At 36.3% G+C, this 13,075-nt stretch overlaps 1 protein-coding gene across 1 annotated transcript in view; it reads right to left on the bottom strand.

Moving 5' to 3' along the window:
- PDE6C (phosphodiesterase 6C) overlaps positions 1-12,932 on the bottom strand; it is a 31,953-nt gene extending 19,021 nt beyond the window's left edge. The window contains exon 1 of the mRNA XM_023929639.2: positions 8,217-12,932. Within this exon, the coding sequence (XP_023785407.1) occupies positions 8,217-8,696 (480 nt within the window). The 5' untranslated portion in view covers positions 8,697-12,932. The remainder of the gene's footprint in view (positions 1-8,216) is intronic.
- Positions 12,933-13,075: the final 143 nt, after the last annotated feature.

Genomic DNA, 13,075 nt, shown 5'->3' with positions numbered 1-13,075 from the left:
GCAAATTATCATTTCATTTGATAACTGATGTTTGCAATTCTGTGAGCACCATTTCACAGTTTTGAAAAAACCCCATTATCCTTACTTAACTCAGTCTTGCAGAGTTATATGTACAAGCCTAACTGAGGCATTGGTTATGAAGATAGCTTCTGAAACCAAGTTCTGTGCAGGTTGTTATTATAATGCTGAGGGAATTAAAAATATGAGAATATTTTCAGAATAAATAAAGAATAAATGAAATATAATAATATGACCTTGTGACTACCTATTAATCTAATATATATGGCTTGCATTTTAGAGAATTACTTCATAGCTATGTTAATATTTATTATTATTTGTTTATTTTGGTAAATAAAATTCGTTATGTATTTCCCTCATACAATATTTAGAAGTACCTCCTGTCTTGTATACAAATACTTATGGCAGAGAAGCATCCCCAGCAAGTATTCATCTGGCTGACCTGTTTCTTATTCCTTCCTGTCTGACACACTTCCATCCCTGTTGCTCCCAGCTCTACAAGCCCTTTTGGTTAAAGGAAAGGATATAAATATAGGATATAGGATATAGGACATAGAGCTGCTTTTGTTGAGTGTGTGATCCTGTGGGAATAAAACCATGTGACTAATGAATAAGCCACAACTCACTCCTCCATATTTACATTTTCATCCTTAAAACCAAATGCTGAGGAGGGTTTAGCAAAAGCTATTCTTTTAATTTTTTAATGTAAAAATATTGGGAAGCTAGTTCATGCTTCATGGAGAACACATCCAAATTCTTGGTGTTTTCTTCAAAGGCTTTAGTGTTCTTTTTAATTTAATAAAAAGGGTTTAAGCATCTTCAGAGAAACCTGTTTGTCAAGATTGTTATATTCTGTTATGTTATTAAGAAAATGCATCTGAGTGAGGTAAGGTATAAGTTGGATGTTTGGAATCTGTTGATATGTGCATATTGAGAAATGCCGTTCTACTAAGCAGCTAAAAGTGCCAGACGCTGTCTTCATGGAGCTTTTTCCATCCCCTCACATTTCACTGCTAACCTGCCAGTACTCAAACTTCTTCAGAGATGAGCACTCAACCCACTTACACTGCATGTCTATTCCCAGAGCTGGTAAATATTGCTACTATTCATTACTACATTAGCTTAGGCAGCTGAGATCTGCGTGGTGCATCCCAAGGTGTCTTCCTTGTTGATAGGCCGGAGAATGTTTGTTGCAGGATGCCACAAAATGGAACTTCAGCTTTCATAGATTACACATAAAGCTACTTGAACAAAACCCCAAACAAGTAAGCTTTTTCTAGGTTGTAAAATCAAGCATGACAATGCTTGGAAATGCCAGAACTAAAATTGTTTGTTTCTAAAGTTTAGATTTTTCCTCTTAATTTCCTTTTGCCCCTCTTTGTTGTATTGCAACACCTCTTCTGTCTAGTATAGTCTTCTTCTCTTCATTCTAGTATATGTTGAATTTATAGCATATACAACTCTAAAAAGAAAGAATTTTATTATGTCATCAAAATATTAGGATTTGGGCTTTTTCCTTGTTTTTCATAGTCTTTAGGCAGTCCATCTTTTATGTTTGCATTTTATATTTCCTTCTAGGGCTGCATTTCAGTGGAACAAATTAAATGTCTGGAAGTAACTCTTAAATATTGTATTTATGCCCTGGGCTCTCTTTACAGAGAATTTATTCCCTTAAGGACAGCCTGTGTCATCCCTAGAAATGTCATTCGATGTAGCAGGCTCTATTTAGATCTCTGGGAAGTGTAGCCACTTTTGAATATATTTTCCAAGTGAAAAGGGGGTGCTGTGTCAGTTTCCAACAAACTCCCTAAGTTGTTATTTTTTGGTTTTCTCAGACAAAGATATAGGAGTATATAATTTAACAGACATCCAGAGAAAATGCCAGGTAATCTGTCTCTACTGTGTAAGAATCAAATACTGTCCCGCAGCCTGCTAAACAATTATGTTATTACGTGGAAATATTCGTTTTTCTGTAGGATGTATTATCTACTGACACAACCATTCTGGACTTGGGTGTGGTTATGAGCTTCAGGTTTTGTGTTTCTGACTGTTTTAGCTATTGAAAACCCAGTAAATCAGACTGATAACTTGACCCTGTCTTGTAGTCCCTCTGTGTCACTATGAGCATCTAGCGTTCCTGGCAAGGCCCAGATTCCTGGGTTTAGGGTACTGTACTCTGCTCTGAAGGAATAAACAAACATTTCAGATGCTCCTGGGTTTCTGAATACTTAAAAGGGATCTGCAGACAGCAAATGAGCATGTCTTACTTTGTTTAATAACTCCAGAAAAAAGGTACAAGCAGTGGTGATCAGAAGTGTTCAGAAGCATTTTTGTCGTGCATTTTTTGCAAAGGATAGAAATATTTTAATACAAGTCTCTGTTAATAAACAGAAAGTTCAGTAACCACAAGCCATCCTGTGCCTAGGTAGTGTGAAGCAGAAAGATAAAAATACCTTCTAATGCATTGGCAGCATTCCCACAACACATACAAAGACTCCTGTCTCACATTATTTGCATATATAAGCAAAACATTGTGCTTAGATTTAGCCTTTTCATTATTAAATATTTTATACATAATTTCTAGGTGTTTTGAAGCCTTTATTTCCAACAGAGTTTTAAAAATATTTTCTCTTGGGAACATAAGCTCTTTCTTTTTTATGAAGAAAATCACTTTTAACAATATCTAAGAAATCATATTCATAGACAAATAAGCAAGAAACATGGTCTGCAGTACCAGAGCCAGAACAACATCTTGTTGCCTCCATGACTACATCAATGTGGACTTAGTCTACTTGAGCCTGATCTTATAAATCAAACTATCTTTTAGAGCAATGTTTTGAACTTTCAGCTCTCAGTTAAATCATAAAATAGGCTTTGAAAGAGAAATTATGGAAAGGAAATCTGCTGCTAACTGCTTAACTGTAGTATATTTGCAGCCATTTCCTACTAGCTCCACTTAATGCTGAGATACCAAGCCATTTATTATACAATGATCAGTTCTTTAAATAGATCCTGAGATATGCAACATATCCTGGATTTGCAGGAAGCCAGCTCCAGCACCAAGCTAGCATGACCGGCTAGCACAACCCTTTTGATGGAAGAATATTTCCTAATATCCAATCTGAACCTCTCCTGGCACAACTTGAAACCGCTTCCTGTTATCCTATTATTTGTTAGCTGGGAGAAGAGGCTGACTCCCACCTTTCAGGGATTTGTAGACACTCTGAGCCTACTTTTCTCCAGGCTCAACACCCCCAGATACTTTAGCCATTCCTCACAGGACTTGTGTTCCAGATCCTCCTTCAGCTTTGTCACCCTGCTCTGGAATGTTCCAGCACCTCAATATGTTTCTTGTAGTGAGGGGCCTACAACTGGACACAGGATTCGACGTGTAGCCGCACCAGTGCTTGGTATAGGGCAGCAATCTCTGCCCTGGTCCTGCTGGCCACACTGTTTCTGATCCAAGCCAGGATGCCCTTGGCCTTCTTGCCCATCTGGGCACTGCTGGCTCATGTTCAGCTACTGTTGATCAGCACCCTCAGGTCTTTTTCTGCCAGGCAGCTTTCCAGCCACTCCTCCCTGCAATGCTGCCTGTGGCTGGAGTGACCCAACACAACAAGGGATAAGAGTTAATCCTGCAGGTGAGGTGACAGGGCCAAGACAGCAGATGCCTGTTTTTGTCCACCTCTTTGCCCTTGTAAAGCACAGAGGAAGAAGGGGTTACTGTGACCCCTTGCAGTTGTGACTATTTTGCTCCTATTGGGTGGGAGGTTCTGTGTTGGATAGATGAGCTCAGACTGCACATATTCCTTTGCGTTATCTCTACATTTCTTTCTGGTTGCTCTACAGTATTTTCTTCTCTTCCTGATATTTTCTTCTTCCACTGATTGTCTTCCATTGTCTCAGAAATTTTAACTACTTGATAGATGGTATTAATGTGCTATAATGCTTCATCACTTCTACTTAGCCTAATTTCAAGTCACAAATGTTTTTGTTTCACAATGATATAATTGAGTATGAATAGAAAATAAAAAGCACATACTACCATCTATCTGGCCCTTTCTTAGCCCACACTCCAAAACCTACATATTGTAAGGAATCTAAATTTCAAGAGCAGAACAAATTGACTTTTTTATTAACTAGAGTTCTGAAACTGAATCAAGGAGAAATTAATATATATTTAACAGCACTTGGGGGTTGAACTTTTCAGTTATGTCACTGACATGCCTGCTTGTTATTTGCCACAGTAGTGACTATTTTGCAACTTTTAGAAATTGGAACTGTATTATATTGGTTTTTTACATGAAACAAGAAAATTAGATAAAAGGGAGCTTTTAATTTTTAATTTTAATTTTAATTTTTAATATACTTTTTTTCTTCAGTTTTGGAAACTTTCCTCTTAGAATAGTAACTAAAGGAAATAATTGGTTGGGGTTTTCTTCTGGAAGGCACAATTAATAGAAATTTGCTCCTGTGCTAAAATATTTTCTAGTAAATCAACTAAATCTTTGCCATTATAGAAGACTGGAACATTTCCATTTTTCCAGTAAATATTTGTTGAGTATGAGTTTCTGATAATCTGGTGTTTATTATCAAGATGAGATAAAATGGAGGAGCAGACATTAACAGTTGCAGTGCATATTCTTCCATGTAAAAAGCTACCTCAGACAGCCTGGAGTCTGGGGACAAGAACATCCACATTAATCTGAAACTGCTGTCAGTTTAGACAGGCGTGGAATTAAAGTCTCTCCCATTCTTGGGTTAAAGTGGAGAGCTGCTGTTCTGAAGCTGGATCAGCTTACGAATGGATGATACCAAAGCTTGCAACTTGAAGATGTGTTTAAGTTGATTTGTACCATAGGTTTCCAGTGGTTAAATTAGGTGCCACAACAATCACTCTTCTGGCTGCTTAATCTGAGTTGGACTCTCCAATGGTCTCTTGATTCTTCACTTCACTGGGGGTTGTGAGTTCCACTGCAAGACCTCTAGAAATGAGGACTGATAATTCAGCATCCAAATATTTCAGCACCTCTATAGATCTAAGCCAAAAGCCTTCACTTCTTTTGAAGCATTTTTTCAACATTTTTATAATTTTATACTCAACTAAAATGAAGAATATTATTTCTTGAATTTCCAATCCTTAATTAAATCCTTATCTTCAAATGCCTCTGAATTGAAAGGAACAGTGCAGTAATTTAAATAGGTTGTGGATTAAAGCAAATTTAAAAAGTCTTTATTATTGGTTCTTACAAGCTGAGAATGGGAGATTTTGATTCTCCAAAAAAGACATACTCCTTGTAGAACTATTTTTAAGTTCTTAGCTTTTTTTGGAAATAATGCCTTGGAGAAAAATGTAAGGTAATTGTGTTCTCCTTTATAATGTTGTCTGTGTTATCAGTTACTGTTAAAAGCCTATTAATGGACATAGCAAATTTTTTGCAGCCTATTATTTTACTTTGTAATATTTGACGCATATACTCTGCTAGACCCTGTGAATAATGTGAGACAAATTATTAGGCTAATGGTCCTGCCTGGCCTTCTGTTTCTCACAGCTATTAAATCCTGGATTAAATACTATTAGCTCTCACAGTCAACAGGTCCATAATCTTGTGGGGAGGAGACTGCCTACTAAGTTAATTATCGAAGGTCTGTATCTTTTCCTCCCCTTTTATTTTCTGGAGCATTAGTCAGGATGAGGAGCTTCCTCACGTTTATTGGTACCTTTCCAGTTAGAAGAGGGAGATAATCCCTAAAGAACTGGTTACCAGGAACTAAAAGTAGAGTCAAATTTTTTTCAATGATTTATTGCTGTTGTGATCTTTTATTGCATTTACTTTTGTTATAAAGCAGTAATGATTGAAGCATGAAAATGTCACACCATGCTTTTGTCAATGTTGTCATGTACTTTAGAGTTAAAAAACACTATGCTATTTGGATATGGCCTGTGTCAACAGTAAAAAGTGGCTAGATGTAACTTCTTTAAGTACTGTATCCAATGAGAAATAATCATTGTGCATTTTTTATTCTGACAAGGCACTAGGGGAAAAATTCTTCTCTGGCTTAGCTCTTCCTGTTATTTTTTGTTCAGAATTTGGGTAGCAGGCAATCTTGTTTGACTGAAGTGTGTATGTAGTGAACTGTAAAATAATTATCCTTTCTGAAATGTGATAAAGACTTCAGTAGCTGTGTATTTCTGCTGCCATAGACTAATTATACACATTAAACATTACTGACTCAAACTGCAGTTCTGGGTTTGCTATGGAGATAAAGATTTTGGTGACATAATTGGGAGCTCTGCTCGTGTGAGGAGTGTGAACTTGGACACTGACTTTTTGTACACAAAGAATGACAGTGCTGACATTTTGATGTCTTTAGGGTTGTTTTTAAATATCAGACTTTGGTCCCAGAGAAGTCTCTGGGAGTTTTGTAATGATCTAATAAACTGCCAATATTCTGATGATATTTAGTTACCAGACTTAGATTAATGGGACCATAGTTGAATTGCATTTTTAAATGTGTGCCTAATGGCATAGACCTCAGTAATCCTAAGAGAGTAAATGGGTGCCTAAGTAAAGATTACCTTAGAATGATTTAATAATAACAGATACTCAGCTGACATTATTTTATGAGTGCAAAACACCTAGCAGGATCAGATGGACAGAAAAGTTCTCTTACTTAAGCATACATAAATAACATTTGTCACAAAATTTTGAACAAATCCTATTGCAAACACAGAAATATTTGGTTAGCTCTGCTCTGGGCGCCTCTCACTTAATGATATTAAGAAGCAGTGCAGTGTCTGATAGGAGGCACATCTTTCTTGATCCTCCTGATCTTTTCGCGTGTAATCAGTCTTATGAACTTGGATTATCCTCCAATCTCCCCACGTGGTGGTAAGAGGCAGTAAATCAGACACTTCTTGTCAGAACAGCAGCCATTGAAGAAAGGGTATTAGTGGGCAGTTGAAAATGAACTGATTGTTTTCTCAAATCAGTCAGTCTTCTGTTTGCCCCTGTGATTTCTACTTACATCTGAGGCAGTTTACTGTATATTGGAATGTTATTTTCATATATATGAATATTCATTTGATTCTGAGCTTTAAAAGTAGTCCTTTATAACTTTTACCATGATAAAATATATTATTTATTGTTTACCTCTTGCAAAACATAGTTAATTGCCCTGTATAAATACTTTGATTATTTTCATGGAGCTCAGGACTAGTGGTTTCTATCTCTAAAATATTCTGGAATTTTAAATTGACTGTATAGGAAATACTGAGAATCCAGACTGTCATCTTGATAATTATCTTATCTTACCACTTGATTATGTTCAGATTTTTGGCATAGGACTAAAAAGAAATGAAGATGCCAGCATTTGATGATGCACAGTTAGTTATTTTTAAAGAAATCTTAAAATTCAAAGCATGTTTATATTTCCCCATGTATTTCAGAACAGTTTCTGAAGTAAACCTCATACATGCATGTTTACCTTTTGTTAGGTCACTCATAGTTTTAATTAACATTTGGAATAAATAATAATAATAAAGATTTAAATAAAATTAATAAATAATAAATAAACTCTTATCAGCACCTTAAAGAATAAAGGTGATTCAGTGCAGATTCAACAGGAACTTCAAAAATGTCAGAATAGCTCTGACTCAATAATTTTCTTCTACAGACAGTTTTGAACAAAAGCCCTGGATACAGACATACTTAAAATCAAACCCATTTTCAGTCAAACACTGACATGAAGCTGAATATGTATGTTGACATTCTCTTTCCTCATTCACTTACTAATAAGGATACATCTTCATTACAAAAGCTGCAAATTAAATGACTCAGAGATGCATGCATGGCAGCATGGAATGATAACAGAGAACACTTGCAAACCCATACTGGAAAGCAGAATACAAGCCTGCCTTGTTCAGCAGAAACTCGGGTATTTAATGGTCTCTATTAATCTGATATTCTCCTCCATTATTATAGTCATTGACATTAGAATTACTACAAGGACACTGAAAACACCTCACTAGGCTATATGATGTGGTTCTATTGAATTTTAAGCCATCTCTGCTGATGTATTTCTCATGTTACTGGTCTCTGAGATTTTTCTGAAGAACAACTTTTTACCTCAAGCCCTGGGCAGGAGGCTGAATAAGCAAATGAACAGAACCCCACACCCCAAGACAAGTCACTTACCTTTGTCACATCAGGTACATTAAAAAACTTCTTGGTATGAGCAACCCATCCCACTATCCCGATGTCCAGAGGAAAAACAGTCTCATTTTCTGGTTTCACCAAATTCTCCTCATAGTTGGAAGTTGGAGTGATATCAAGAATCCTGGAGGCTACCTCTGGAATACCATTTCGGGAACGACAAACGAACATACTACACCGATCAGCTGCCAGCAGCTGTGCCAGCCTCTGCAGGGCCTTGTGCACCATCTTTTCCATAACACATGCCTCATCCTGAATTTCTGTTACCAACTCAAAAATTATGTTACTCTCCTCCAGACGGGACATGTCTTTGAAGCTGACTCCTTCCTTCACATCTCCAGGGTTCACGTTAAAGATACTTCCCACCACTTCTGGTCTCATTTTTCGGTCAAAATACTCCTTGGCAAACTGGGGGTTGTTCTCCAAGTATTTTTCAACGGCATCTTTATTTACGTCACCCATTTTTGCTGGATTTTTCTTAGGATTTCTTTTAGAGCTGCATCACCATCAAAGCAGGAATGGCAGCAAGAAGTCCTAACCTGTTACTAGTAAGAAAAATGTACTTTGTACATATTGTATAGCTCACAGACATAATAGATTCATCTTCCTCTGTGGCTTCCAAGCCTTCTGATGCTCTTGAGATATGACAGAAGGCACTGGCTTAGCATCTTCTTAGTGTGAGATCTTGGAGACCGCTAATTAAAGAGATGTCAGGACACTAAACCCCTGAGCATTCTTAGCTCATAAATCCTCAGGGAATCATTTTAGCATTTTAAACTAATCAATTAATTCTTATAAAATTGTCTGATGTGTAGATATGTATACCTGTATGTTATCTCCTTCATTCACAGTATATATACTGTACTGTGCACACAGAAGTTCCTATTAAAACTTCATATGACAAATTCCACCCAGATACTTAGCCCACATTATACACGTGCACAGATGTACACACGTGTATTTGTGAGAGGCACTTAAGGGCAAGAAAACAGAATGCTACAGCGAAATCTTTTAAATGGTAGAACTTAGATTTCCTTGAAATAGTCAGGAGATGATAGAAATTGGATTACTAAAAGTAAATAATTATAAAGCTATATGAATAAAATGTGTGAAATCCTCAAGCACTCCAATGATTTATCTAGGTGACGATGGAATAAAAGAATTAAAATTCGATTTAGCACAGCCAGATATGGCTTGGTTGTTTTGGGTTTTTTTCCTTCAAAAGAAGAGAGCCAAAAGAAAGAATAAAATCAGAAAATTGATTAAATTCAAACTGAATTGAGGAAACAGTAAAGTTTTTATTCGATAAGCATAAATATCCAGTCAGGGTCTACACTTTCTTCAGAAAAAGTTGGAGATGTCTGTTCTATTAAATAGCACTAAAAGTAAACTAACTGACAAATACTAGGCAAAGAGAGAATCTTGAGTTTGGTCATAGATATACCATAGATAACCATGTATCTATATAGATACAGATATATGGTTATACATGTTTGAAGTTTCCTGTCATTAGAAGTTTTACGTTACACACATGAATGGAAAAGGAATGGTGGAAAATATGTTGAATCTGAGGAGCACACATTCCAAATCTACATGTGTGAGAAGGCCTAATTTAAGTGCCAACTATGACAGTAAATGATCTGTGATCATTGAAACAGATCGAAATTCCAGCACAGTAGGAGGACTGCAATTAATCTTTCTTCTGTTTATGGCATCCAAATCAGAAGCAATGAGAGATTCTTGGTGTAAGAAAATAAAACATTCACCCTTTGGCCATTCTAAATTTGAAAAGAGTATTGCCAAAGTACAACATCATCTGTTTGCCAGAAGCCACAGTGTGTCGACATTTGTTTTTATCAACAGATCTCAAAGTATCAACATGGACAACTGACACAGATACTGTCAAGCACAAAGAACAGGTCACTGATAGATGCTCAATGACACCTAATGTTACTTTTCCCTCTGACCATGATATGAAACACTGTGTATGGCACTAATTTTTGCCAGACTACAGATGCTCTACAGATTTTTAAAGCTACATGAGAATCAGCACATTACAAACACATTTTGGCCTGGCTCATTTTCTCTGACTGTGTTGCTGCCCCCAGCAGCCTCGGGGACAGGTCCCTCCCTGGTGGGTGTGTGAGTTTGCAGCAACTTCTTGACAGGTGACCCAGTGATAGGAACTTGTGGCAGCACAGCAGAGTGTTCTCACCATTATATACACACAGAGCTTGCAAGAAAACAGCAGAAGAAAGGCACATTTATTCTTACTCGATTTCAATATTAGTAGTTTCAATATTTGATCAATACATATAAAAGCAGTAGAGACTTGAAAAGAATTTTGTATATAACTACATAGAGCTAAATTATTTCTTGTCCTCTTCCTAATTACTAGCTCATTACTTTTCATTCTGTGTTTTAAAAGAAGAGGATGTTGAAGAGCCTCAATGAAATCATGTGAAGGAATAGTAACATTTTTTGCATTTTGCATTCAGTCATATTTTTTTTCCGACTTTAGAACATTCCACATAGTAATTTCTTTGAAGTAGATGGTGCCTATAAAGGATCTGTCTCATGCCCAGCTAAAAAATTCTAAAAAACTAACTTCTATATAAGACTTACACATTTATCTTTATCACACATGATAGATCAGTTTAAACATCAATTATTTATATTGTCATCACATTAATTCAGTGAAATAGAGTGGCATGTCACTCTCTGGAGAGAGAATAAGTGAATACAGGCAACCTGACCAGGTGGTACCATTTTCTTTTGGGGCAGGAAGGTTGGGAGTTTACATTTTTGTAAACTAACAAATTTAATATAATTTTATTATCACTTTTTTCTATCTGCAAGATCACCTAAAATGCTTATCATGCTTCCACAGAATCTCCCTCATGCTGATCTGTTTTTACAAAGGATAAACTACAGTATTTTTACCTTGATATAACAAATAAAGAGAACTTTTTAATTAAGTACTATGTTAGGTGATACATTTTCTTTGTAATAAAATATTGTAGCTGGGCTGTTCCATAATCATTCTTGTATCATAAAGCAGTTGTTTTTGTATTTTCCTTAATTTAGATTCACTCTTAAAATTGCACTCTTGCACTGTCAAATGTGAAATGACATGGAAAGAAATAGCAGAAACCAATAGAAGTTGGTTTTGAAATGTTGTAATGAATTTTTAAGTTTCTTTGCTGGAATATGACATTTATTTTCTGTTCTGTCTCCTTTACTATCCTTTTTTTCCACAGTATTGAACATTTTATCTTTATTAAAGCTAATTCACATTTGTATTTAAACTTAATTTAATTTCAGAGACTCTCAAAAGTATGTTTGCTTTGTGATTTTAATACATGTGATGTCGTTTGCCTTTGACGTTTGTAGTACCTACAGAAATCAAACTATTTATGGAGTAGTTCTTAGTAGTAGACTGTTCCTGAGCCCTTGTGATACATGGAAACTCCTAAGAAGGATAACTGACAGACATGGTTATTTAAATAGATTCAGGCAGCACGTAAATGTCAAAGGTATTTATAAGGTTTCCCAGTTCAGCTCAATGTTTGTATCTGAATGTCTCTGCCCATCCTGGTAGCAGTTAATGTGGTTTATTCAGTTAAGATTTTCTGAAAAAACGCAGATCAAACATGCTTATTTCAATTGCATGACTTTTGATGGGGTTAATATCGTGGTCACTGTCTGGACATTGGAGAGTGAAGAAATTAATGTTTAGGGTTATTTGGGTTTTTTTTCTAAATGGATAAGTTGTGAGAATGGATTCTGTACGTTTTTTACAGCAGGTACTCTGTGACCCTAACATGCTGAAATGTTTTGGTGTCACTGACTCGGTATTTTCTGGGAACCCTTATAAACATCCTTAATTTCATGTTTCTTTTACAATAATTTTCTATCCCTTTCCTTACAGAAACAATATTAAAAACATAAATGCTGAAGATAGTAAGTTCACTGCTATTTCCATAGAGCTGCAAATGTTTATGTTCTCGTGAAACTAACAATTATTAGCTCTAGGGGATCATGAAATTAATAATCAACAGAGATTATAGACTCTGGGGGAGAGTCTAGTGTAAAGGGGTTAACCTGGGTTGCCAGATGCGCTTCAGCTTTGACCAAAAGCATGGATTTCTTCATAGCTTGGCATGAATTTTAGTACACAGACTAAGGCAAAAGGCAGAAGTGTTTTCATCTCAGCCATTCTCACACTTACTCCCTGGTGATTTTAGGTTACTTGACAAGGTTTTACTATTGAGAATGTTTATTCAGCACTGCCAAGGAGGGTCTGACTCTCTTCTTCATGTCCTCCTGTCAGTATGCATGTTGTTGAGATCCCCTCAAACCTTTTTGGGCTGAAGAGTCCCAGCTCTCTCAGCCTCTATTTTTGTCAGATTCTCCTATTGCTTTGTGATCTTTGTGGTTCATTGCTGGACTCACTTCATCATGTCTGTGTCTTCCATCATTTATGATTTAGATGATTTAGATTCTCACCTGGGTGGCCACCCTGTTGGAGAACTTCAGGTCTTTGTTTCAAATTGTTTCCATTTTAGTAATATGCCCAGAAAAAAAAATTCAATTCATAATTGCAACCCTCAGAAAGACTTGCTAAAGAGAATAGAGGTGCCATTTTAGTCTGGTTTTGTTAGTAAATAGTGTTTGTAAAGAGTTCAGTGTAAATTTACTCCCTAAACAAAATGTCGCGTCATTAAATTACAAAAACAGGCAGTACACAGGCTGGCATGGAGCAAAGGGCAATCCTTTCTATTCCGTTCTGTCCTTGACCTCTGTACTCAGACTGCCACCAAGAGGAACAGTTGTGATGG

The sequence above is a fragment of the Cyanistes caeruleus genome, chromosome 8 (assembly GCF_971803275.1).
Source record: "Cyanistes caeruleus chromosome 8, bCyaCae1.hap1.1, whole genome shotgun sequence".
NCBI classification, from domain to species: Eukaryota; Metazoa; Chordata; class Aves; order Passeriformes; family Paridae; genus Cyanistes; species Cyanistes caeruleus.
Note: the sequence above shows the minus strand (reverse complement) of the source record. Positions and strands in the feature narration are given on the sequence as shown.